The sequence below is a fragment of the Lacerta agilis genome, chromosome 8 (genome assembly GCF_009819535.1).
Source record: "Lacerta agilis isolate rLacAgi1 chromosome 8, rLacAgi1.pri, whole genome shotgun sequence".
Lineage (NCBI taxonomy): Eukaryota > Metazoa > Chordata > Lepidosauria > Squamata > Lacertidae > Lacerta > Lacerta agilis.
Window position 1 is genome coordinate 65,211,816 of NC_046319.1, and position 26,859 is coordinate 65,238,674.

Below are 26,859 nucleotides of genomic sequence, written 5' to 3' on the forward strand. Positions count from 1 at the left end.
CGAACTGCTAGGTGGGGAGGAGCTGGGACTGAACAACGGGAGCTCACCCCATCGTGGGGATTTGAACCACCGACATTCTGATAGGCATGCTCTAGGCTCTGTGGTTTAGACCACAGCACCACCTGCGTCCCAATACCTAGACTTGCACATACACTATTCCTGATTTGGCTACTAAGTTATTGGAATCTGTTGTCTAACAATCTGCATTTAATTATCTCAAACACAGAATTTCTCTAAGGAGACATCAGAGGTTGCTTGGGGAAATGATTATTTGCCCCCTTTCTTCTCAAATTTGGGGGGGCTCCTGGTCGGTGATAAAATGCTCACCCGTCCATTCCTTCCTAGTGATTTTGTGTGCTAAGTGCCAATCACCCTTGCTGATTGATGGCAGGTCTAAACCTCTTTTTTTAATGACTTTGGGGGAGCCTATCTAATGTGCTCAAGAGCATGCAGCATGATAGCTTTGATGTGTCAGCAGCCCTTTCTTGAGACTTTCTGGCATGTTTGTTAAATAAATAAGAGTGCATTTGTATACCAAAGCAGTTTGACAGCATGCAGATTCATAAACAATGTGAAAGTTGTCAGACAAAAACTCTACTGTGTCTTACATGACAGAATGGGAGGGAGGGGAAGTGAAAAAGTATTTGCTTAATACTCTTGGGGCCAAGCTAGACAAGACACTATTTGTGCAATTAGCAATTACATGAATAATTTTTCAAGGGTAGAGATGAACAAATCTGTCAATTCTGATTTATCTCTGTTTTTAATTTCCCCAATCTTGAGCGCAGTTCTCCACGTTTCCCCATCAGTTTGTGAATATGTTTCTTAAACTAGTCCTTGTGAAAATTCATCAGCATTTCAGGGCAAATGTCACATAAATTATATTGTTGCATGCAGTTTTCCCTAAGATTTGTGTTTTTCATAGAATCAAAGCATTGCAGAGTTAGAAGAGATATTGAGCGTCATCACACTGTTGACTCATGTTAAGCTTGTGTTCTACTAAGACCCCAAGATCCTTTTCACATGTGCTACTGGCAAGCCAGGTCCCCCCCCCCATCTTATATTTGTGAAGCAGGTTCTTCCTGCCTAAGTGCAGAACCTTACGTTTATCTCTATTGAAATTCATTTTGTTAGTTTTGGCCCAGTTCTCTAATCTGTTATGGTCCTCTTCAATCCTGATTCTGTCTTGTGGCATTAGCTCCCCCTTGGTGTCATCTGCAAATGTGATGAGCATTTCCTCGATACCTCCATCCACGTCATTTATGAAGATGTTGAACAACAATGTCAAACAACAAAGCAATTTTCCATAGTATGCATTTTTGTATGTTATTTTCATTATTATACAGTGGTACCTTTGGTTACAAACTTAATTCATTCTGGAGGTCCGTTCTTAACCTGAAATTGTTATTAACCTGAGGTACCACTTTAGCTAATGGGGCCTCCCCCTGCCACCACGCCGCCAGAGCACGATTTCTGTTCTCATCCTGAGGTAAAGTTCTTAACCCAAGGGTACTACTTCTGGGTTAGCAGAGTCTGTAACTCGAAGTGTTTGTAACCTGAGGTGTTTGTAACCTGAGGTACCACTGTAATGCATTTTTATGGATACTTTAGCCAAGCATATGCATTTTTATACACATTGGCTTGCGACCTGCATTGCAAAATTCAAAGACATGCGAATTTCAAAGGATGTTTGTGTTTTGGTTCTTGCATTGTTTCAGAATGTGTGAATTAGGTAGGTGCATGTTTGAACATGAACCAAATAGAATTTCTCCCCAACCCTACATAAGAGCCCTGAACCCTGATCAGGATTTGGAAATGGGGTGTGGTGGGGTTTTAGCCAATAGGGGGTTCTGTGATGTGGCATAGCCACCCTCCTGACACCAGCATTGCTGCAGCTTACCTGGAAGAGCTGTGCTAGGGTGGTACAGAGTCAGGGCTGCATGGATGCGCTGTTGAAGCTAATCCAGCATTCCCATTGGTGCATCTGTGCTGCATCAGCTTCATCACCACTTACTCTGGTCCAGGTAAGCTGGTGTCAGGAGGGAGGTTCAGTGGCTCACCACTACCACACGGGCAGCTACTAGCTTCAGGCCTTTGCTCCCCATCCTCAGGCACATCAGGGTTGTGCGAAACGGGAAGACTGATGTTCTTTTCCTTGTCCTCTTTCAGCTCTATGTGCTTTTCAAAGCTCAGGTTAGTTCTACTTGGATCTGTCTTTTAACCAGATCCCTTGGGAAAGTGAAGACTCTGTATGTGCACTTTTGCAAGGGGGCAGGGTTCTTACCTGCAGAAAAGTGACCGGAGCAGGTGACATCCACAGCACTTGCTCAAGAATCCAAAAGTGCCCATGGGTCAAAAAAAAGGTTGCCAATCCCTGGAGTGTGTTGATGATAAGCTGCTTTGCAAATCCAGGCAACACCTTCATTGCTCTCAATGCATCTGCAGCATACGGATGAGTTTGTTGCTGTATGGGTTGCCTCTATTTCCATAATAAACATGTAATTAAAAGATGAAGAATGCAAAGCAAACCTTGTCTAGAAGGGAGGCCTATTCTTCCTTCTATTGATAGCAGGAGGGTGAGACAAGAGATCTTTTCATGAAGTCTAATTACACTGGCAAACTCTGCCAATGACTCATTAACATTAAAGCCAGGAAAGAACCTTTTCTTATTTTGGACCAGTGCAAATGCAGAGGAAGAGATTAATTGGGTTATTTCCCTTTATCCATCTGATTGAAAACAAAAACTAATTGCAAAAGCAGTTTTTTACCGACTGCTAATATATGCCAGCTATCGTGATGTTTATACTCTAATAGCTTGAGATGTGCTCATCTCGACATGGTATTTGGCTCACAATATTATCATTTTTATTTATGTGCAGGTGTTCTCCCCCTGAGTGCATAAGTGAAAATCGCTTAAGTGGGGAGCACCTTATAAGAAGGCCTCTAAACGTCAATTTTTTCCCTGCTCACCAGCTCTCCCTCTCCTGCTATCTCTCCAGTCCAGACCAAAATATGTAGAGTTTAAGCTTTGAGGCAAGCAGGAGGCTAAAGGACATGCAGGTAATTGGCAGCGGCTGTTGTGCTACCACACAGGCCAGCTGTTAAGCGGGGAGGCTCAGTAGCCTAAACAAAGGGGCCTGCTGTGCCTCAGGTCTCTTGGGAATTTCGTTTGCCCTCACATACCCTCCAACCATCCCTATTTTCCCAGGACATTCATGGAACTACAGAAGCCATCCAGTTTTCTGATTTGATCCCAGAATGTCCCAGTGATGGCATGCTCTTGCATGAGCCAGTGGCATCAAAACACATGCATCCTGATTTCCATCAGGGGAATGTTGGAGGGTATGTCATTGTAGCTCCCAAGCATCCTTCTCCACTTCTTTGATCCTGGTGTTTCTTTTGGTTTAGTTTACAGAGTGCATTTTGTATGCTAAACACAATTGTGTGCTACACACACACACACACACAAGCATTTCCCCCTAATATAATGCCTTTTTGTATGTTATTTTCACTAATGTGTGCCTTTATGCCTGTATTTCCCCTGTTTATATAAACACATCATTTGGCTGGAGACCTACATCGCAAAATTCAGAGAAGTGTGGATTTCAAAGGGTGTTTCTCTTTCCATATGGTTTTGGGAATTTTAAATTGCAGAGATCCATCTTCAAACTGTTTTTAAATGTTGCATTTTACATTGTTTTGACCCATCTTGGTGCCTCATGGTGGAGGATGGGTAATGATCCTCCTCATCATCAAATTTCTAACCCATCTTTGAAATAGCCTCAACAAAATCAACAAAACTCAGCTTAAATATTTAACTGAACTTTAATTATTTTGCCTACAAACAAAAACAACTTTTACGATGACATTTCTGAGTACTCTTGTTATTCTGAAAAGCCTTTTACATACTCTCAAGTATAAATATTCCAATACAAACCCCTACAAAATTAACCAAAGCCCAGCCCCTTGCGCTCACATTCGGAAGGGTGCAGTGGTGATGCTTGTGTGTTTTGCATAGCATGCCTTGGCATTACTAGTTACATCTAGGTCAATGGAGACAAAGGACTTTTAACGGGAGCAACAGAAACCCTGAAGTGGGATCATATTGGCCTTTGGTTTTGTATCACCTACATCAGAGACAGCAGAACACTGAACCATCTTGCTCAGCATTATCTAAACTGATTGGCAGCTGCTCTCCAAGGATTCGGACAGGGAACATTCCTAGCCCTACCTGAAGATGCTGGGGACTGAACCTGGGACTTTCTGCGCACGAATCAGATGCTCTGCCACGGAGCCACAGCCCTATGCCATAAAGGAAAGCTGATTGGTTAACCTATGATGAAAATTTCATGGCCAGGGTTTCCTCCAGTTGCAGTGTCCTGCACTGTTTGCTTATAATGATTATGAAGTTATTGGTTGCTTGAGATGTGGCCACCAATAACATTAGAGAGGGTTGCATAGGTAAGGAGTTAGCAAGCGGCAATATTCCATTGCGCCAACTAAGCTGTCCTGTGCAACTGCGTACAAGTCCATGGATTTAGTCCTTCATACAAAACCAGACTTGACTTTGAAAAACCTTGTGATTCCTGCATTGCAGGGGGTTGGACTAGAGGACCTTGGGCTCCCTTCCAGCTCTATAATTTTGTGATTCTCTGAAGCTAGGGAGAGACTATTATTGGTGAGCAGAAATGTTGGCCATGGTTTTCCAGGCGATCTAACCGTGCTTGCTTTTTCTTCTCATTCCAGGAGTAGGAGTTTGCAGCAGGACCATCTTAGCTTGCGTGCTGTGCTTAATATTCTTTAATTGTTCCATCTACTTCTAGATATATGTTTTATGCATAAATTATACATTTGCCATAAAAAAAACATTCAGAGTCACATGAGTCAAATTCAGTTCTTAAACAAAATGAGAGCAAACACGGCAACCAAAACAGAACCCACCAAGCATTCACAGAACTCATAGAAAAGAACATATTAAAACAATATAGATGTATATATTAAGCTTTAGATTAAAACAAATTCTCCGGGTATTTGATATATGCATATTCTATGGTGCGAGGAAAGTTTAATGGTGTTTGGTAACACATGGACTTCTAGTGCATTACCATGACCTGCATACCATCACAAATTTTCCTCCTTCTCAGAAAGAAGTATAGTCAGCACTGGGGAAGACCCGCCCATCCACATCTGTCAGAGTCTTCTGGTGTGTTTATTTTGAGTTGGGAAGGAGATGAAATGATTCCGCTTTTTAAACAGTGATCCTGTTTTCTAGGGCGGCAAGCTTCTTCGACACGGCTTCCAGTGAGCAAGAATTAAGGAACAGTCCTGGGTTATTTCAGAGAAGTGTGGAGACGTAAAGCCTCTGAAAGGGTTAGGCTGATTTAGATCAGTTGGATAACCCCCCCCTCCCAAATAAACCCAGTGGTCCATCTAGCTCAGTACTCCTGAGCTCAGTACTGCTGCATGTTCTGGCTCTTATGCTGCATGTTCTGGCTCTTATGGGAAATGAGGATTTTAGCAAGAGCCACTTGTTCTGCAAAATTGAGAAAGTTGGAAAAGCTCAACTTTCCTCTTCTGCATCAGTACTGAAGATAGAAAAGCCCACCCCCACCCCTTGTAACTAGGGATGTAAGAAGACATAGTTTTCCATTCCACCCTATCTTCAATGCATGCAGCAATGTTTCCATTCCACTGCAGTTCTTCTTCCACCAAAAGCTATGTTATTGTCTGCAATGACAAATGTACATCTATACTGCTGTCATTAGGTTATTCCACCCCATTCATTTAAATGCAAAGGAAATAAAATGGAAATGGAGAAGGCGAATATAACCTGTTATGTATCACTTGTGGGTGAAAGAAACAACAGCAAATACTGGCCATATTCTGTTCTGGATATGCAACAAATAAAGAAATATCAGCATTTTCTGTTTGTTTCCCTTTTTGTAGGAATTCTCCACTATCCTTATTAACTGATGAACCTACCTGGAAAAACAAGCGTTACCATCTGACCACCTAGTCGATTTCCCTGACAGGTGGCTCACCCAGTAACCTAAAGTTTATTCCTTCCATAAACAACTCAGCACACACCCAAAATACACTCTTTTCCAAATAGCTCTCAAAGGATATGTTTCCGTGTCAGTGCCTTTATGAGGTTGTCTACCTTTGTCTGGAACTTCACAATGGCTTTACATTCACATGGATCTTCTTCTGAAGAAGAGAAAACAAAGCAGTTCAGTGAATCATACACTGGATAGATTCTCCTGGCTGGATATCAGTGGAAGCACTTAGAATCATAGAATCGGAAGGGAACCCAATGCAGGAATCTCAACTAAAGCATTCAAGAGAGATGGCCACCTAACCTGTGCTGAAAAACCTCCAAGGAAGAAGAGTCCACCACCTTCTGAGGGAGTCTGTTCCACTATCAAACAGCTCTTCTCACCAGAAAGCTCACAGGGGTTTTAGGATAATGGTTAAAACACATGTACTAACCTGAATTTCTTGCCAGTAAAGCAGTATATATCCAAGGGGTGGGGGTGGGGTTGTGTGTGTATCTGTGTGTTTGTTTGTGTGTCTGTATGTTGACTCTGTTCCTCCATCATTTTTTCTTGGACAAAGGGGTTGTGTTAGATCAGTCTTCTCCAACCTGCTGCTGCCCTCCAGATGGTTTGGACTACAACTCCCATCACCCTCAGCCAACATGAGCAATCTTCAAGGATTATAGGAGTTGTAGTCCAAAGCATTTGGAGGGCAGCATAGAGGGGAAGGCTGAGTCAGACGAACCTCCCTTGCTGCTCATACTGCCCCCTGCCAATGGACTGTATGGGTCTGTGGTGTAGCTAGGCTGTACTGCCATAGTAGTTATTGTGCCTGGTGTTGCACATTTATTTGCCAGGGTAGCCAGGGTTAAAGGATTGTGCTGTAAACATACCAGACATGACCTTCCTTACCAACACAGATTTTACTTTGTAGTTTCTTTCCAATTTGGTTGATGGTTCTGAAATCAGCAGTGTAGAAGTAATGCTCTGCCACCGGATCTGAGGCAATTTCTTTAAGTTCGTCTTCAACAGCATTGCCTACTCCAACAGCGAACATCTTGTAACCTGAAACAAGCAAGAATTGCTAATCTGCTGATCTGCTTTGTGAAAGAACAACCAAGACTTTTATGCCAGGCTGGGGAACACGACAGTAAACCATGGTTTAGCACTATGTGAATGAGCAAACATGAGCTGTGGACTCACATGTTGTGCTCTCCTCTGACACAAAGAAGGAATCAGAAGCATCTGTGTCCTGGTTTAAACCAAGCAGAGTTTCTAGTTATGTGTGAACTAGAGGCGGGTTTTTATCCTGCCTGGTTAACAAACCACAGCTTGAACTAACAGGTTCCCCCAGTTCAAATCTAACCAAAAACACCTTCTTGGATACTTTAAACCAGGACACACACACACTTTTATTCTCCTCAAAGCAAAGTGGGGAGAGGAGGGGAGAATGTATGACCCTGAATCTTAATTCTGTTCCTTCATGTAGCCTTAAACTATGGTTTAGCATTCAGTCTTTAATGCGCCACACTGTGGTTTAATCTTTGTTTATAAATCAGGAAACCAGAATATAACCCTGGTTGCATATCCTAGTTTGGAAACTAGAGTTTTCTGGTTTGGATACAGTGGGAAACTCTGGTATCTGAAGAAGTGTGCATGCACACGAAAGCTCATACCAAGAACAAACTTAGTTGGTCTCTAAGGTGCTACTGGAAGGAATTTTTTTAATTTTTAATTTTGTTTTAATAAACCTTGAAAGTCTTGCAAACTGGTGCATACGAGATCGAAGGAGGGAAGGGGGAAAGTGAGCACACATGTATAACACTCATTCTTGGTCTAAGAAACCATGGTTTATTAGACTGAGATCATTGGGTTGTATCCAACATTAGACATACTCAGAGGAGACTGATTGAAATTAATGGACCTAGGTTATTCATGTCCATTCATTTCAGTGTGTCTGCTCCAAGTATGACTAATGTTGGATACAGGCCATTATATCTTAATCAACCCATCGCAAAACAGTGGTACTAAATTATGAAAACCTACCTAGTTCTTTGGCTTTCTTGGCAGCATCATTGATGTAATCTTGTGACCGGCCATCAGTGAAGACAATTGCTACCTTGGGGACTCCAGGCCTTGCACCACTGGAGATGGCAAAGGAACTGTCCACTAGGAATTTCAAAGCTTGGCCAGTCATGGTGCCTTTCTCCATGTAAGACATCCTTCTCACTGCTGATTTGATGTCATTCTTGTTCTTGTATTGCCCCAGTGGAAATTCCTGCCTTACTGAACTAGAATACTGGACCAGGCCCACATGCGCATTCCTGTCCGACACATCTAGGGAATCCACTATCTGGTTGATGAACCTCTTCACCAGCTCAAAGTTCTCTGGCCTCACACTCTTTGACCCATCAATCAGGAAGACAAGGTCCGTGGCGCCCCCTCCACTGCAGGCTGGGGAGAAGAGAAAGGGGGTGGGACCCAGAAAGCTGGAGCTAGTCATCTTTTTCATTTAAAAAACACACTTTTTTAAAAACGGGGGCCCCCCTTTTCAATCATGAAGGCCACATTCCTTTCTTGCTCTGGGTGGTGTTCTGGGGCTGCCTTAACTCATCCCAGCTGAACCTCAGGTCAACTCAGATTGGCCCAAATCAGTTCAGGATCCAGGATTCAGCTAGACCAGTTGCACAGCCATCTGTATACTCCATCCATGTAAGCAAGAAGCGTTCCCAGAGTTCAAGAATGTATTCACAACCAGGCGAAAACACTCAAGGCAGTTGCATGGTGGGGTTGGTGAGGGACTGTGTCTCTGAAGGGTATGTGGCCTGGGGAGAGTCTTAAGGGCCAAATACAGAGGTGGGGGGGGATGAATATAACCCTGAGGTCTGATGTTCCCCATCCCTGTTTTAAAGGCTGAATTTAGCAAACATACATGGCTGGTTAAGTCAACATTCTTCATTCCAGATATAAGGAAACAGTTGTCCTCCAGATGTTACATGGTCAGAGATGATGGGATCTGGAATCCAGCAACATCTGAAGGGCCACAGGTTCCCAGTCCCATTTAGTCCCATCAAGCTCAATGGGCTAAGTTCCTACCCTTCAACCTTTATCCGATGAGAGTAAGGAAATCCTATTCCATCCTCTCCAACATTTCTCCAGTGAAAATAGGGAAGTCCTAAGGAAAAGCAGGACATTCTGGGATCAAATGAGAACCTGGGACAGCTTCTGTTAATCTGGGACTGTCCCTGGAAAACAGGAGAGTCTGTAACTTAGGCCAGTGTGGTCGATTTCTGTGGTAAATAGCAGGCAAGCAGGTCCCAATCCATACTGGTTGCAGTGAGGCTGTAACCCTTTGCACTATGTTGCAATCCCAATCTAGATGTGGGGGGGGTGCTTGTTTGTACTAGACCAAAAGCTTCCACTGGGGCAAATGGGAGCTTACATTCTAATGCAAACAGCAGGCACAGAGATAAAGTGTGATCCAGACAGGACCTTGGGCCAGGTGCAGTGTTAAAGCCATCTGTATAATGCAACGCTATGTCAGAGCTCCAATCTGGATCAGGGAGAAGTAGCATCCATAATTTATGTCTCACCTTTTTTGACCCGCTCTGGTCTCTTGAAAATGAGATGCTCAGATATACAAAGCACAAGAGAGACTCAAAGGCTATGTAAGCATCAGGTCTTGAAAGTACTAATTCTCAGAAAGGAAATGAGGGAAAGTCATTTTGACTGGCATACATTCTAGATGTTAGATATTGATCCAGTCTACTTCTCTCTCTTTTGTGTTATGGAACCTTCCCAAATCCCAGCTTTCAAAAACTGAGTTGGATGTGTTTCAGCTATTGGATATGATTCCTAGTTTAGCCACTGGCTAGGTTTTTCTAAAGTTTACTCAAGGAGGTGATACATTTCAGTGGTCCCCTTGTTCTGCCAGGGGAAGTTGGTGCAAAGTTTTAAACTGGGCGATCTATATTCCTTGTTGCTTTTACAGCTCTTTGGAGGCCATTGGAGAAGGTTACTTAAGGATTCCAGAAGTGACGCAAGCAATGCAGTTATGCTTGTGGAGGGGGAAAGGAGGTGTTGCAGGGAGTGCCCTGGACAAAGCATTCATGCATTCAGGCCCATGGCCCTGTGAGAATGAGCTGCTTGTATCACCTCATTGCAGATAAGGCCCCTAATCCACCCTACCTATGACTCTCCCTGCACATGGAAGGCCAAGGAAATGATGGTTTAAGAGACACAGAAACAATGTAAGTGGTCTAAACTAGAGGAAAGGGCCTGCTGCTTGCACACAAGTGTCCCAAGGTGCTCATGGAGGGAGAATATTGCAAGAATATGCAGTTCATGAGTCTTTAGTGCAGAGGCAGCACATGTAGTGCTATCCAGACTCTCTGAGACTACAACTCCCATCATGTCTAATCTTGGCCATGCATGCTTGGACTGATGGGGGTTGGAGTCCAAAATATCTGGACTACCTCTAAGGTTCACTAAGGGCATCTTTTCCCCCTGCAAGATTGTGTTCCCGGAACTTTTCCCTGATATAATGCATTTTTTATACTTTGGTGAAGTGCAGTGCAGCTTTTGGATAAGTGTAAATTTCAAAGTGTGAGTTAATGAGTTTCTCACGAAAACGCAAACAAAATTTAATTTCTCCCCTTAGATGTAATTTCTCCCAATTAGATGTAGTTGTTCTCTTGTGGTTTTCAGAGAGCAAATCTTTGCCTTCTTCTATGCGAAAACTCTTTAGGTATTAGAAGAGTACTATCAGGTTCCCCTGTGGCCTTCTCTTCTCCAGCCTAAAACTACCCAGTTCTTTCAACCTTTCCTCATATGACTTGTTTTCCATATTCCTGACCATCTTCATTGCCCTCCTCTGAACTCATTCCCATTTGTCCTCAGTAAAGATGGAGCATTTCTGGCTCTTCAGATTTTGTTAGACTACAACTCCCATCATTCCTAGAGAGTGGTCATGCTTGTTTGGGAAGATGGGAGTTGGGAATCCAACAACATCTGGAGGACCACAGGTGCCCCATCCCTGGTCTGCAACACCCTTCTTAAAACATGTCATCTACAACCGCTGGTGACCAAAACAGTTCCAGATGAACCCCTCAAGCAGTGGCGAGGAGGGATATGAAGAGCAATTAAACAGCCTGCATATTTCGTGTCACGTGTATGCTTGCTAACTTGAGATTAAGATCAGGAAGATGGTATGCTTCCTGAATGTTGAAATTTGCATGCATTCAAAACATTGGCCCACTCTACCAAGTTGAAAACAGCATTATTTACCACTGCAGGTTTTTCCGTCAGTGTTAAGCGTGAACCCCTCTTTACATGCACAGGTATAAGAAGCCCCTGTACTGACACAGATCTGCTGGCAATCGTGGTCTCCAGTGGCACACAGGTCTGACACAGCTGCAAAATAATAACATGCAATGTTAAAACATATATTTATACTGGCGCAAAGTACCCGACGTTGCTCAGGAATTCTAAGAAACCAAAAGCGTCGGAACACTTCCATCCACTATTTTGATTGCACAGACACAGGTGGCCATGAGGGTACAGTTGTGGTGATGGGGCTGGCAGCAGCATGGGTGCGAGAAAGGGGTCAGCGAGGGGGTGGGAGGATCTGGATCTGCAGTGGGATGGCATCATTGTTAGGGTGGTGTTGGGGCATTTTGCCTACAGCAGGAAAATGTCTTGTGCCAGCCCTGTGGGCACCCTCCAGATGTTTTGGATTACAACTCCCATCACCCCTGACTATTGGCCATGCTGGTGAAGACTGATGGGAGTTGTGGTCCAAAACACGTGCTTTGTGAAGCCTGGTACCAAAAGTGGATTACATGAATTTCTTTTGCTTGGTAATTTCCAATGTACATCTTTGCTTCTTGCGCTGAGGGTAAGAATGGTCTCTGGCCCTTGGGTTGTATCCAACCAAGTTCTACTTAGAGTAGACACATGGAAATTAATTTCCCTATGTTAGCTGTGCGCTTTAATTTCTCTCTCTCTCTCTCTCTCTCTCTCTGTCTATATATATATATATATATATATATATATATATATATATATATATATATATATATATATAATTTTTATTAAATTTTCTGTTTTACAATTTAAAAATATTCATTTAAACAACACACACACACACACACACACACACACACACAACCTTAAAATATCAATGACTTCCCTTCTTCTCTTTCCATGGTTCATTTTGCATAACATAAATCCCTGCATATTTTGCATAAACTAAAGCATTCAGTATTCCATTATTGGATCCATCAAAACTTATTTACACTGTTGAATTTATCTTAATGCTGTCAACATTTTCAAGTGTACACAATTCCCCCCCATATATCCAATAAACATTTTCCATTCTTCTTTAAACGTATGTTCTTTTTGTTCTCTTATTGTATATGTTAGGTCCGCAAGTTTCACATATTCAATCAGTTTAAGTTGTCATTCTTCTTTAGTTGGCATCTCGCTCAATTTTCCACTTTGAGGCTAACAAAACATGGGCCACAGTAGTGGCATACATAAATAACCTTTTTTTGACACCTGGGAATTTCTGTCTGAGTTATCCCCGACAAAAATGAATCTGGTTTGTTTTGTTTGTTTTGTTTTTTAAAAACATTTTTTTTCAATTCATTATGAATTATTTCCCAATACTCTTTTACCCTTTTACAGGTCCACCACATATAAGTTCCATAAGTTGTGCCCTTTAATTTCAATGGGTCTGCTCTGACTAATGTTGGATGCAACCTCTTATTTCGCAGCACAAGACTTCCTTAACAACTTACCGCAGAATGCCTCCTGGAACTTCTTGGTCAGCTTCTCAATGACACTGTAGCTCTCCACATAATCCACATGCTCATCCAGAGGTGGGCTGGCCATCTGCCGCAAAGTGTGCATGTCCACACGGCCCACGCCAATGGCAAAAATTTCAATCCCAAGAGCTCGGGCCCTTGCTGACACATCCTTCACCCCATCCTGGGGGCGTCCATCTGTCACTACAATGGCTACCTGTGGGTAAGAGAGTGGCAAAGGACTCTCCAGCTGAACACAGTACTGCTTATTCATTCATTTATTTTATTTAAGTACTATATTTATATCCTGGGATTCAGGGTGGCTTGCAACGTTTCAAAACATCAATTACAAAATTCAGAGTAATAGAGCGAACGAGTAAAAATAATAATTAAAATACATCACAACACATTTTAAAGCAGCAATTAAAGTACAATTTGCCCTGACAGCAGCCCAGTGATCAGGATTGTTTGCTCCTTAGTTTCTAAAGACCTGTCTAAAATAGGAATGTCTTAGCCTTTCGGTGGAAAGATAGCAAGGAGGGAGACAATCCCACCTCTCTTGGGAGGGAATTTCACAGTATGGGAGCAGCTACAAAAAAAAAGGCTCGCTCTTGTGTCACCACCAACCAGGCTTCTGATGTTGATGGGACCAAGAGATAGTGCTCACTCGAGCATCTTAGCACCTAGGCAGGTTCCTATAGGGAAATATATTTCAGGCAGCCTGGTCCCAACTTTCCTAATTCTGCCTTCACTTGGATGGCATCTATCCTGAAGCACATGGGTCGGCAAACTAAGGCCCATGGGCTGGATCTGGCCCAATTGCCTTCTGGATCCGGCCCATGGATGGACCAGGAATCACTGTGTGGATCACCAGCATGTGTGTTCTTTCTCTCTCCCTCCCTCTCCCTCACACGGCAGCAGCGGCACCTCCTCCCTCCCTCCTCCTGGCTTCTCCCTGCCCTGCCTAGAGGAGGAAGGGGGCTGGGCTTTGTTGACGCCAGCAGCAGCACTCGAGTGCCCGCCATTTTAAGCAGCCCCTCTCCAGAGCCCCTTCGTGCACCACTCATCGTCCCTCCATCACCAGCAGCAGCCCCTGCCACCCCAAAAATATAGTCCGGCCCCCCACAAGGTCTGAGGGACAGTGGACCGGCCCCCTGCTGAAAACATTTGCTGACCTCTGCTGAAGCACATCATGTTATCAGAGTCGGTTCTTCTACTCAGCTTGCTCAGCCTTTAATTGGAACCAATAATAATCCTATTTCCTATAAACAATCAATCACAGAAGTTATTGAGTCTACACCACCAGGAACACACACCATTGCATATATTATGAAAGAGCTATATTTAGTTTTTACAGCAGAATATTATACAAATCCAACTGTGAATGTAAGGGAGTACAGGATTCAGCCTTAGTAACCTTTGGAGACAAGAGAAATAGTGGGTGATAGTCATATGTTGGAATTTTATCTTATAAGAATTAGAAATGAGAGCAGCCGCATGCTTTAAGGATGCCAATGGTTCACCAAATAGAAATGCAAACCCTAGTTAAACCTGCTTAAACCAAAGACCCCACGTTGCTCAGTCACTTTGCTTGTTTAGTCTTCAGTCACGTGGTTTTCGGTTTCTTGGAAAGTGTGTTTATAAGCCTTCTAAGTCCTCCAGACAATATTTACCTTGCATGTGTGTGTGTGTGTGTGTGTGTGTGTGTGCACTCAGACACACAACTTTAAAGCTTGGACCTGTGCCTAGACAGCATGCTGCCAAAGCTAAGTGTGGATCAGTTGTGTGCAGTCAGTGGACTAGGAGGACCGTGCTAGTCCCCTAAAGTATTAAAGCCTAGTGCCTCCTTCCCAAAGCCTAGGGAAGCTTCTGCCCAGCTTGGGGAGGGAGGTGCAATGCTCATGTGTGTTATGCCGGGACATCACACGCATGATGTCGGGGAGCCCCCTATAAGCCTCACAAGCTGGAGCCTCCAGCCCTAACTGTTCCCCTCTTAAAAATTTCACTGCATGCCACTATTGTAAACGAACCCTTAGTTTCAAGTTGAAAGCAACTGGCAGGGGGAGGGTTATGTACTCTTTCCTGTCCTGTCCCTTCTTACATGCACACACTTCCCTTCCATGCCTTAAGACAAGACATGTTTGTTTGTTTGTTTGTTTGTTTGTTTGTTTGTTTGTTTGTTTGTTTATTATAATTTTTAATAACATTTTATTGATATTCCAAAAAAAACAATGCAAAAACAAAATAAAACAATTTGACTTCCCTCTAATCTCTTCCTTGGTTCTATTGTTTATCCAGATACTGCATATCTATTGTTAAATTTGTAACATATTTAAATCACCTATTATCCACTCATAATAAAATTACAAGTAATCTTAAAACTCTGCTAATGTATTAACCTGTGTACATTGCTTCTGTATACATTGCTACCTGTAATTGCTTCTGTATATTTGCAATAAACATCTTCCGTTCTTCCTTAAATTCGATATCATCTTTTCCTCTTAATTTCATTGTCAATTTTGCCATCTCAGCATATTCCATTTGTTTAACTTGCCAATCTTCTTTAGATGGCACACCTTCTTCTTTCCAATATTGTGCTAATAATGTCTGTGTGATCGTTGTTGCATACATAAACAATTTCTTTTGTAATTTTGGTAGGTCCACTCCTACAATACCTAATAAGAAAGCCTCTGGGTTTTTTTTTAACAAAGGTTATTTTAAACCACACTTCCCAAGGGCACTTTCCATTGTATTCAAGGCTTCAACGCATACGGCTATAATGTACCCTGTATTTTGCTCCTTAAAACTGATAAAGGATCATAGCACACAGTGCAGTGCCCCTTGTTTGCCAGAAGAGAGAGCCATTTATTTAACTAATTGGGTGGGGGAGACATGAAGTAGAGGGGCTCTCCTTGCACACAGAATATGTGTGTGTGAGAGAGAGAGGTGGGGGTGGTTTTCAACTTGTCAATTAAAACAAATCAAAATCAGCCTTCTACAATATGACAGAAACATTTAAACAGCAGTTTCAACCCCCCTCCAAAAATATTGCAGTTTATTTACTATTTATTTAGAGCATGTGCCACTAAGCTTTCCAGAGTGGCTTACAGTAGTTAAAACGAGGCTGCCCCCTGCTTGCTGGCTTACATGATTAAAAAAACACAACACGTAAAGGAAAAGGGACGGGGGGGGGGTTAGAGGGAAGGGAATCAAACTCTTGGCAGGGCAGGTAAATCTGGGTCGCGTCACTTTTTCCAGTTCATTTTGGCACAGGTCAGAAAACAGACCAATTTTTTAAAGAAAGATTTCTTCTGGGTGTTGAAATCTCATGCAGCTAAGGAAAAAGCCAACTTCCTTCATATCCCACATCACAGGAAAAAGCAGTTTACATATAGTATATCCACATTCATCATAAGGACTGTAGCTTTCTAAGGAGCTGCCTTCCCCCTGGATCCTTTCAGGATATTCCTTCCATAAATTTCCGTCTATCTCTTTATAGCCTTTAGGGAAAGCCTGGAGCCACAAAGTTTAAAGAGCCTGTTCAATCTCTTATGTAAACCTATGTTTCCTATAGGCATAGGTCACATCCATGCCATACTTTTAAAGCCCTCTTATACCACTGTAACTGTCATGGATTCCCCCAAAGAATCCTGAGAGCTATAGTTTCTTAAGGGTACTGACTTTACAGACCTACAATTCCCAGTACACTCAGCAAACTACAGTTCCCAGGATTCTCTATTACTGTTAAAGTGGTATAAGTGTATTTTAAATGTATGGTGCAGCTGTGAGCATAGAAACCATGCCAGAAAATGGGGCCACCGGGGGGGGGGAGAGAGAGAGAGAGAGAGAGAGTTGGCAACAGCAACTTGCCACAATGGCTTTGTTCTGCTTCCACTGTCAGAGGAAAACTGCAAAGTCAAATGCAATACCCTCTGAGCTAGCCAGAATTCCACACTCCCTTTTGCCCTCACTGCTGCATGACTCTGCAAGGCCCCCCAAATGGATTTGGGGCCAGGATCTGTGTTGGTTCATCCTTGGATTATCCCAGGTCATATTGGGGCTACTGCAAAAAACTAGATTGAACCCTGAACCAGATTGTGTGTGGGGGGGGGAGAGCTGTACATAATCCTGCTCTTTATATTTAAGGTGGACTTGAATTGAGCAGCCTCTCAAACAGAGGATGCCTCTGAACAGAGGACTGTCCTCTCTAAAGTAGAACACATGGCCAATGCGGCAGACACAATGCTGTATGTTGTCTTTTCATAGAATGATATTATGCTAAACCTAATGGCTTGGAATACACTTAAGCCATATCACCGCGAAATTTAAACTCGAGGGGTTTAAAGGCGAGGGGTTGTCAGCCCGAGATGGGGCTCTTTCGCCCTCTGAAGGACAAAGACCTCCACAGTCCACAGAGTTTCTTTCAGTGAGCTAAAAGGCCCCTTCAACTGCATGTAACAATATCTTTATTTCGGCACCTTTTCCAAAAAGGGAAAATAATACAGTCTGGGAATGTTTCACCTTGCAGGTTATAAAAACCTGAAAACAGAGACTGGAAGCTACTTTCCACATTTCAAAAATAATCCAGCTAAAAATCTGCTCTTGGGTTTCACCAAAAAGCAGACAACACATCACTCTTATTTAGGTTCAAGTATTAAGGTTTTATGGAGCAGGGATGGCACAGGAATAATCTGGCATCACCAAAATGGGCACAGAAGGCAATGAGTTGGCTGCAGATTGAGCTGAACTTTGTTCTTATTAAAATCAACTTGACTGAAGTTTACGTCAACTAACTTGGAGCTGCATCTAGTGTTAGCCATATGCGCAGAGTGAGCTCACTGAAATTAATGGACGTGGGAAACTTAGATCCATTAATTTCAGCAGGTCTACTCCAAGCAAAACTTAGTCTCATATAGAATCACAGAATCATAAAAGTGCAGAGTTGGAAAGGACCCCAACGGTAATTAGTCCAACCCCCTGCAATGCAGGAACTACAGCTAAGGAATCCATAACCGGTGGTCTTCCAACCTGTTGTGTTTTTTTTAACCCAATGAAAGAGAATCTACCACTTCTGCTTCATTGGAGGTTCTTAAACAGAGGTTGAATGGCTATCCAAAGAAGGGCTTTGCATGCCAAATGTCCCAGGTTCAATATGTTGCATCTCTCTTAAATCCTGGAGAGCCACCACCAAGAAGTACAGACAACATTAGCCTAGATCAGGGATCAGCAAACTTTTTCAGCAGGGGGCTGGTCCACCATCCTTGTGGGGGGCTGGACTATATTTTGGGAAAAGAAAAGAAAAAAGAACAAATTCCTATGCCCCACAAATAACCCAGAAATTGGATTCCTATCTCATTATACATGACAAAGTTATCTTTAGCCATCTCACCCCTTGCTTTTTCCTTTAAGACTAATTGCAGTCGTTAACAGTCGTCAACAGGTTTTCCACACCCATCAGCCAATCACCCATTCTCACCACCCTTCTGAGTAATACCCCTCCTCACTCTCTGACTATATGTAAGGGTCTGGTGACCTCTGTTTCAGTGTATCTGAAGAAGTGTGCATGCACACGAAAGCTCATACCAAGAACAAACTTAGTTGGTCTCTAAGGTGCTACTGGAAGGATTTTTTTATTTTTTATTTTGTTTTGATTCAGTCTAAGTCAGCCTCCTGTGAGACATAATTGAAGAGTTGTATCCCATATCTTTTCTTCTAGAATAAAATGTGTCAGTACTCACCATGAAGTTGTTATAGTAACTGCCACACTTTTAACCAGTGCTTTTCTTCTAGGGGGAAAAAATGGTGCTGGTACTGCGTACCCTTGAGTACCCCCAAAAAGAAAGAAAAAGCACTGGATGTATCTATAACACAGCTATTTAAAAAAGCCACTTACACTACATTAACTTCACAATGCAAGACCCTTGATACAATGTAGGTCTTTCGGGACCAGTGTTTTATGGTCTTGGCGGGTGCTCCCAGTCACCAGTCTAGCTGCCGCATTCTGGATTAGTTGTAGTTTCTGGGTCACCTTCAAAGGTAGCCCTATGTAGAGCATGTTGCAGTAGTTCAAGCAGGAGATAACTAGAGCATGCACCACTCTGGTGAGACAGTCCGTGGGCAGGTAGGGTCTCAGCCTGCGTACCAGATGGAGCTGGTAGACAGCTGCCCTGGACACAGAATTGACCCGTGCCTCCATGGACAGCTGTGAGTACAAAATGACTCCCAGACTGCACACCTGGTCCTTCAGGGGCACAGTTACCCCATTCAGGACCAGGGAGTCCTCCACACCTGCCCGCCCCCTGTCCCCCAAGAGCAGTACTTCTGTCTTGTCAGGATTCAACCTCAATCCATTAACCACCATCCATCTTCCAACTGCCTCCAGGAGGTCTCTTTTCTAGCCAAGTTGGCCATTGCTACCTCTGCTCCACACTTCAATTAAAAAATAGCAATGGTGGCAGCAGCTTCTCCCCATCCACTCAAATGCACACTGGATAAATGGTCAGGAGCATCCCAGAGATTTCAGGGCCCAAAACTGAGATCTAGGGGTGACCCCTCAATGATGTCACTTTTTAATATCTAAATTCTGCACAACCAAGATTTTTGGCATCCTTTTCTTATGCTAGTGGTGGTAGACAAATAATATTGAGGGGGATAATGAATGAATGAATGAATGAATGAACGAACGAACGAACGAATGAACGGCAAACGAAAGAATGAATGAACGAACGAACGAATGGCAAATAGGCATCTCTTGTAAGCCAAATACATATTTGTATTTGTATACAACTCACTGGGGCAGAGTTTTTATATCATATTCAAGAGAGCAACCTGATGCCAATCTGTGTAAAGGATAACTTGGCTGCCTATTTCCAAATCACGGGATTGTTCTTCTGCTCTTGTCTTGCATAGCAAGAAGCTGGCAGGGGTGGGGGCTAATACCTACAAGTCTCAAGTGGGGAGAATTCCTGCTGCATTCATGTCCAGCTTTCGGCCTTCCCCAGGGCCGTCTCATTCATAGGGGCTAGTGGCGCGGCGCGCCAGGGCGCCGGGCCCTCCAGGGGCGCCCCCGCGAGCCCGCCGGCATACCGAGCGCCCCCCTCCCCAACCCGCCCCCGCCCCCATGGGCGAGCTGTCGGCCGGGCGCTTGCGCGCCGGCGGTGCAACCGCTGCCGCCCATGCCGCTCCCGGGAGCACCGGAAGGGCGCGCAGAGCCCCGCGCCGCTCCAGCGCAACACCCCTCATCCCCCGCTTGCCCACCCCTCCGAGAGGCAGCAAGCGCGGGAGGCGGCACCCCCAGAGGAGGGCTCGCTCCAGAGATCCTGGTGGCAAACTCATCTGGGAACGGCACCTCCCAACTTGCGGCCACTTTTCCGCGGGGAGTGAAAGGCGGCACAGTAAAAACAATGGCTCACGGGGAAGGCAGCCGCGCGCTGCTCGTCCCTTAGGGGAACCTAAGAGCTGGCCGCCCTCGCCTCCCATCCCGGGAGCACTGGAAGGGCGCTCGCCGCTCCAGCGCCACCCCCCTCATCCCCCGCTCGCCCGCCCCCCTCCCAAGGGCCTCCTTAAGACGGCTATGGGTGGTGGCGGTGGGGAGAGGCGAGATAAGAGAAGAGGCACGATGTTGTGCCGGGGTTATTTGTCTTCGCTGGAGAGGCTGGCGGTGGGAGTGAAACGGGAATCATGGGGGGGGGAGGAGATCACGACTGTTTTCCAACAACCCAAGAAGAAAGTGTGTGTGTGATTTTTGGTTTCTCTCCCCCCCCCCACGGGTGATCTCTTCCTTTCGCCTGCGCGCTTCCTCCTCTCTGTCTTTTACCCTGATGGAGAGTGGGTCGCTGAGAAGGTCTCCCTGGTGGCCGTAGTTTCCCCCCTCCCTTCCTGAAACCAAGGCGATTTTGAGGGTGAGCGGGAAAGGTGGTTTGAGGCAGATCCGGCCAAGGCGAGGCGGCCGTGCTGAGCTTTCAGCTGCCCGAGCAGCTAGCCAGGGAGGTCAGCTCGCCGTTTTCTGGTTTTGCCCTGCTTTTTGGGTGTGTGCTAGATCTTCCCCCACTGCACCTTACGAGAAGGCTGTTTACCAATGGGGGAAAGGGGGGGAGCTGCACCTGGCGAGCTGCTGCCTGCTTTGCAGCAGATGAAGATGCAGGAGCTCAGTGAAGGGTCCGTGAGTGAAAATGGAAGTCCCAAGCTTGGGGGGGGGGCGCCGGAGGGATCGTTGAACCATGGCGCGGGATAGGCTTAAGACGGCCCTGGCCTTCCCATAGGCATATTTTTCCTCCCTGTGTGCAGTGTTCCTGATTAAAAGTCAGAGAGAGAGAGCTGTAGCATGTTTTGAGCATGTTTCGCATGCAAGAGGGTTCAATCCTTAGTGTCCCCAGCTAGGGTTGGGAATGTCCTCTGCCTTAAACCCTGGAAAGCTGTCACCGGCCAGTATAGGCAATGCTGAGTTAAAGTAGCTGATATAAAGTAGCTTCCTGTGCTCTTGTTTTCGGTAGCTCTGCCTCACAGCACCAAAATAGCATGACTTAGCCCTGTGTAAACAGCTACTGTTCCATCTTATCCCATTTCCTAGCTTATCACTTTCCGTTTTTTTCTCACCCCCCCCCCGTACTCATATTAGGTTTTTCCGTGATAACTTGTACAGAACAACTTTATAAAAAGAAGTCCAAACAGCCACTGTGTCCTGAAAATCATCTCTTTGAACTGCTCAGATGAGCTCATGGGGGGAGGTCTTTTTTGGACAGATTCTCTGGATATCTGAATTTAATGACATTCCAGAGCTCCACTCAAATGTCTTTCCAGCTTTTTCAAAAAGCGAAACATGAAGCTGCCTCATGCCGAGTTGAGCTGTTAGTCTACTCCAGTGATAGGAATAGGCTCTCAGATATTGTTGGACGCCAATTCCCATCAGCTCCTGTCAAAATGGCCAATGGTCAAGGGTGATGGGAGTTGGAGTTCAGTGGCTTCTGAAGGGTCACAGACTCCACGCCCCTAATTCGCTCTACTGGCACGGACTCTGTCTCCAGGAGGAGAGGTGAAACGCTTGCCTAGCACCTGCTACCTGTGTTTGAATGTGAGGCCTTCTGCACACATAGCACGTGTTCTACCGCTGAACTATGACCCACCCCTAACATAACTGGTATTCCATAGAAGGGTCAAATTAAAAACCTGAGCAGAGCTGTGGCCTGACTTAGGCATACTTTTTACCTTGTTCTACATAAGGGCCATTCTGATAACGCAAACGCAGGTTGCTTTTGGCAAGGGGAGTCTGCCTGGAGCTGAAATTAGGAAATAATTGGATAAGCAGAAAACAGAAGTGGTGTAGCGGGGGCCGTTGTGGGGACAAAAGTGTGAATTAAAATGACTGCAATAAGTCATTCAAGCATGAAATTATATCCCTCTCCCAGGAATTCCTGCCACAAAGAATGGGCAAACTGAAGCAAGCAGACACTAGGGGACGGGATGGGACAAAGGATTTCCCCTAATAGATTCTTTGTCCCCTGCTTTCCACAGAGGTGTTGCCCAAAATTTCTGCCTGTTTTGTTTTATTTCGTCAGCTGTCTCTCCAAGCTTATATTTTTTCAAAAATGTACAAAAAGCAAAGTTCATCCTAGAAGTTGCTTGCTGCTTTCTTTCTTTTTTCTTTTGCTATTTACTACTTCATTTTTAAAATTTATATACCACTTAAACCCACAATTTCAAAGCAGTGTAGAGTAGGGATACAGCCAGGAATGAGCAAATTTGTCAATTTCAGTTCCAGTTTTTCCTTTTTCCATTCTTAAGCTGCATTCTCCGCATTGCCACACCAGTATGTAATTCTTAAAAATAAAAAAATAAGTATTCATGAAAAGTCATCAGGATTTTAGTGCTAATTCCTCCCAGTACACAGGTTTTTGCAAAGCACTTTCCCCTAAAATAATGCATTTCTATACACATTTATCCTAATGCAGGAATTATTCTACATATTGCTTAGGTGGAGAACTTGATTGCAAAATTCAGATAAGACCAAATGTTGACATGTGGCTGTGTTTTGGTTCCCATATTGTTTCAGGAACTGTGAATTAGCTAGGTTCAGTTTTAAATCCAAATTGAATCAAATTCCTCCCCCAACTCCAGATACAGCATAAAATAAGCCCACTCCATATCTGCCTAGATAGCCTGCTTATTCCATGTGGCAGGAACTGCTTATCCAAGCTTATATTTTTGCAAGAAAGGTTAGAAAGCAAACAGGAGGCACAAAGGTTCTTGCAAGTCCACACAGTTTCCATACCTTGTTAATCTCTGGAGCTCTCACTCGGGCGCCTTCGACCTCACTGAATGCTCTGTTGATTGCAAATTGGATAGCCAGGCCTGTCATGGTCCCAGTGGAGAGTGGTTCGATCTTGCGAACAGCTTGCAGCAGACTGGCCTTGGTACGGTGAGTCTTGAGGGACAATTCATTCTTGACCGCACTGGCGTAATTGATGACACCAACCCGTGTAGCATTTGGTCCCACATCAAGTGACTCAATGACCTTGGACAAGAAGACCTTGACTTGCTCAAATTCATTGGGGCGCACACTTCGGGAGCTGTCAACGATGAAGAGCAGGTCTGTAGGTCTTGTCCTACATTGGACACCTGTGTGAGAAAAATGAAGAGCCCTTTTCAGCATTGAGAAAACTAAATTTGGAAGTAAGCTCCACTGAGCTCAGTAAGGTTGAGTCTCAGGTATATAGATGGCACAGGATTGCAACCTTAGCATCCTCCTCCTTATTTTAAAACCTTGTTTTATTTTGCTACTGTTTGATCCACTAAGTAAGTCAAATCAAGAGAACTGGGAAAAATCTTTGCAATCTTTCAGACCATCATCTGAAAGGTGCACTAAAAGCAAACACTTGGACATGCTTTGGGGAAATTTCTAGGGTTGCCTTTCTTGGCTGTAAGCATTGTCTATGTTCAGATGGCATCATATGGCATCATTAGGAAGGAGTGAGGAAGTACTCCTGTAGTCTTGTGGGTGACCCCCTCCTACAAAAAAACAAACAAACCTGGAAGTGACCACCATACTTCACCATCCTTGTAACTAAGATAGTCATGTCTGTCACACATGACCACTGCAGGTATCCATGTTAGAGGAAGTATTCTTCATAGTAACTTGCATCTGGAGACAGGAGATTGCTATCAACATACTGCACTCCTGAGAAGCCGGAGACATTTGTCTGGCCTCTTCTGAAAGCAAAATTCCCTTACCTGATGCATGCAGATGATTTCCTACATTGGGAATGTTCTTATTGCTTTTTGATCATGAGACTAGTCCCCCAGAAAAGCTAAAATGCAATTAGAGAAAGCTTTATGCTAATTATCTAGAGCAGAAGGGATGCAGTTTGACTCCAACTCCCATCAGCCCTACCCATAGGCACCAACTCCTAGGGATTGAGGCACTTTGGGCTTCCCAGCATTTTTTTATTGAGGGGGTCAGGGTGGCCATTGTTCAGAGGCAGGGGAGGGTGATCACAGAGCTGGGTGTGGCATGGCTTTGGCTACTGGTGTCTCCTCCTGCTGCTGCTTCTGCTGCCACTGGCCAGGGCCAGCTTCCCCCATCTTCCCCTTGTGTGGCAGGGGGAGGGGGAGGATGGGAGCCGCTGGCCACTGAGACTGTGCTGCTGCTGCTGCTGCATTTGGCCCCACCCCCAACTCCTCGCAACGTTGCATGCATGACTCATGTCAGGCCCCCACAATCTTTTTTAAAAGTTGGCGCCTCTGGCCCTGTCCAGTACGGCTAATAGGGATGATGATAGGTATAGTTCAGCACTATCTGGAGAACAAAAAATTCCACACTGGAAGCTGTTTTATACTGAGTCAGGCCATTGATCCATCTAGCTCAGTATTGCCAGCACTGACTGGTTGCAGCTCTCCAGGATTTCCGACCGGAGTGTATCCTCATCCTACCTGGAAATGTTGGGGATCAAATTTAGGAACTACTGCATGCAAATATTGGCATTTCCCTAGTAACAATATGCTAAGCACTGTGGAATGTCTCTGGAAAGCCCAAAGAAACAGCAGGACAGGAAGGCAAGGGCATCACTAGTATTCAATGCAAGACTGACTCTGAGATAGGAATTCCCTTTAGCTATCTCATCTGGTAGCCACTTTTGGACATAGCCTACACATGTCTATCTGCTGCATCTGTGGTTTTCTGGATGAGACAATTAGCTGTAACAATTGAATTAGTGTGAACGGAAATTCTTTTTCAAGGATGGTCATGCTCAAACTACTCACATTTCTGCTCAGATCCTTTGTTTGAATGCTACTATCACTCATAGAATAGCCATGGGAAGATGCATTATATTGAGCCCGACCATGGGTCCGTCTAGCTCTGTATTGTTTACACTGCCTGGCAGTGGCTCTCCAGAGTTTCTCTCCCAGCCCTAGCTGGAGATGCTGGGGATTGGATGTCTGCATGCTCTGCCACTGAGCAAAGCTAAATCAGATGCCCTTTTACTGAGCTAAGGAAAAAATGACCAGGTGATTTGTTACTCTGTGCCCTACGTACTGCGTGGAGATGATGGCCTTGCTAGTAAGCCAGGTGTCCCCCATTTTACATTTGTGCATCTGGTTCCTTCTGCCTAAGTGCAGAACCATACTCAGAAGTCTTACTGAATTCAAAAAAAGTTTACTTCCAGGGAATGGGGGTTAGGATTGCAACCTTAGCTGAATGACTCGTTTCTCAAAAGACGTTCTTCCCCACAGAAGCACCTGACTCACTCCAAACAAGAATGAAATCTCTTGTACTGGGATCTGAAACAGGCAAAGTCTGAGAACAAGACAGATGCTTGTGTGTACTAGAAAAATGAATACTGCTGCTCTGTTAGATCTAGGTGTGTGTGTGCCTTCATCTCAGCTGCTAATTCCAAAATAAAGAAGCAAGCAGTAACAGAGAAGAGAGCCTTGCAAGTGTCCTTGCCCTTGGAGAATATTCACGCTCTCACCCAACCGACATGCATGCATTTTCTCACAATTCGCAAATCTTGCTGGGCTTTCGTTCCCTTCTCTGTTGCCCTAGCCTGCTGGCCCAGGTGGAATGGAGAGGACTGACAAGCTCATTCATTTGCATCACTTACCTCTCAGCTGAGGAGGGACCCCATTAACTCCCTGCTCCTGAAAGAGCAGCAGCACAGAGATCAGGAAGCCGGAGAAAAATGCTGTCATGGTGGCTGGACTGAAGGCAGAGAGTAGAGTGGCAGGCACCGGCTTTGGCCCTGAGGTATTAATGGGCCACTCCTCAGAAAGGCAGCAAGCCAACCTATAGCATGTGTGAATGATGGGGTGGAGGTGGGAGGGAGGAGATTGAATGGAAGTGTGGAAGGACAGATATTGACAAGGAAAAGTCCCTTGGCCCTTCCCATTGCCTGGACTTGCGACAACAGCCTCATTGCTTGACTAGGAAGTGGGAAGTAGTAAAAGCGACCAGAAAGGGACCTGGAATGCGGGGAATTTGAGACCTGAACAGTGAAGCCAGTCACATCTATCTGAAGGAAAGGGGCTTTAATCTGCCAATCACCAGCTTCAATCTTGCCTGGGGTCTGCCACAGTAAGTAAACTGTCTCCAGCGAGTTGGGCCAAAGACTTTTCCACGTTCAAGACCACTAGGGATGGGGACAGGATGGGGTTGGGTGGGTTGCATAAAAATAGCTGCATGGGCACACAGAATGTTAGGGGAGGGAAAATGTAGGCATTAAGAAACAGCAGTTTTCTTATTAATTCTGACTAGGAGGTCTCAAAAGGAGAGCACATAAGATTCTCACAATGGGGAGGTTGGGGGCGTAAGACGATACAGGAATTAGCAAAGGAATCAATTTGCATGGCACTTTCCTAAGTTAAATACGATCTTTCAGTGTATTGTGAAGCGAGGGAAGAGAGGGGGAGGAGGAAGAGACAAGACAGAGAGCTGCTTAGAAATATGCCTCTTTCATACAACAAAAGGAAGCACGTATATGAACCCCCAAAGCAAAGCGAACAACCTCTGGTCTATTCTATAATCC

The 26,859-nt window shown here is 44.6% G+C and overlaps 1 protein-coding gene across 2 annotated transcripts; it reads right to left on the reverse strand.

The window, feature by feature from the left end:
* Positions 1–3,806: 3,806 nt before the first annotated feature.
* MATN1 (matrilin 1) lies at positions 3,807–26,181 on the reverse strand. 2 transcript variants are annotated; one of them, XM_033157995.1, is made up of 8 exons: positions 25,939–26,181; positions 23,109–23,455; positions 12,836–13,058; positions 11,322–11,447; positions 8,082–8,489; positions 6,948–7,100; positions 6,127–6,204; positions 3,807–5,301 (listed from the first exon to the last, which is right to left on the reverse strand). In XM_033157995.1, the coding sequence occupies exons 1-8, from the start codon at positions 26,024–26,026 to the stop codon at positions 5,249–5,251; spliced, it is 1,476 nt and encodes a 491-aa protein (XP_033013886.1). In that variant the 5' UTR covers positions 26,027–26,181; the 3' UTR covers positions 3,807–5,248. The 2 variants fall into 2 exon arrangements, with proteins under 2 accessions (XP_033013886.1, XP_033013885.1); XM_033157994.1 differs by having other exon boundaries at positions 6,127–6,207; positions 25,939–26,180.
* Positions 26,182–26,859: the final 678 nt, after the last annotated feature.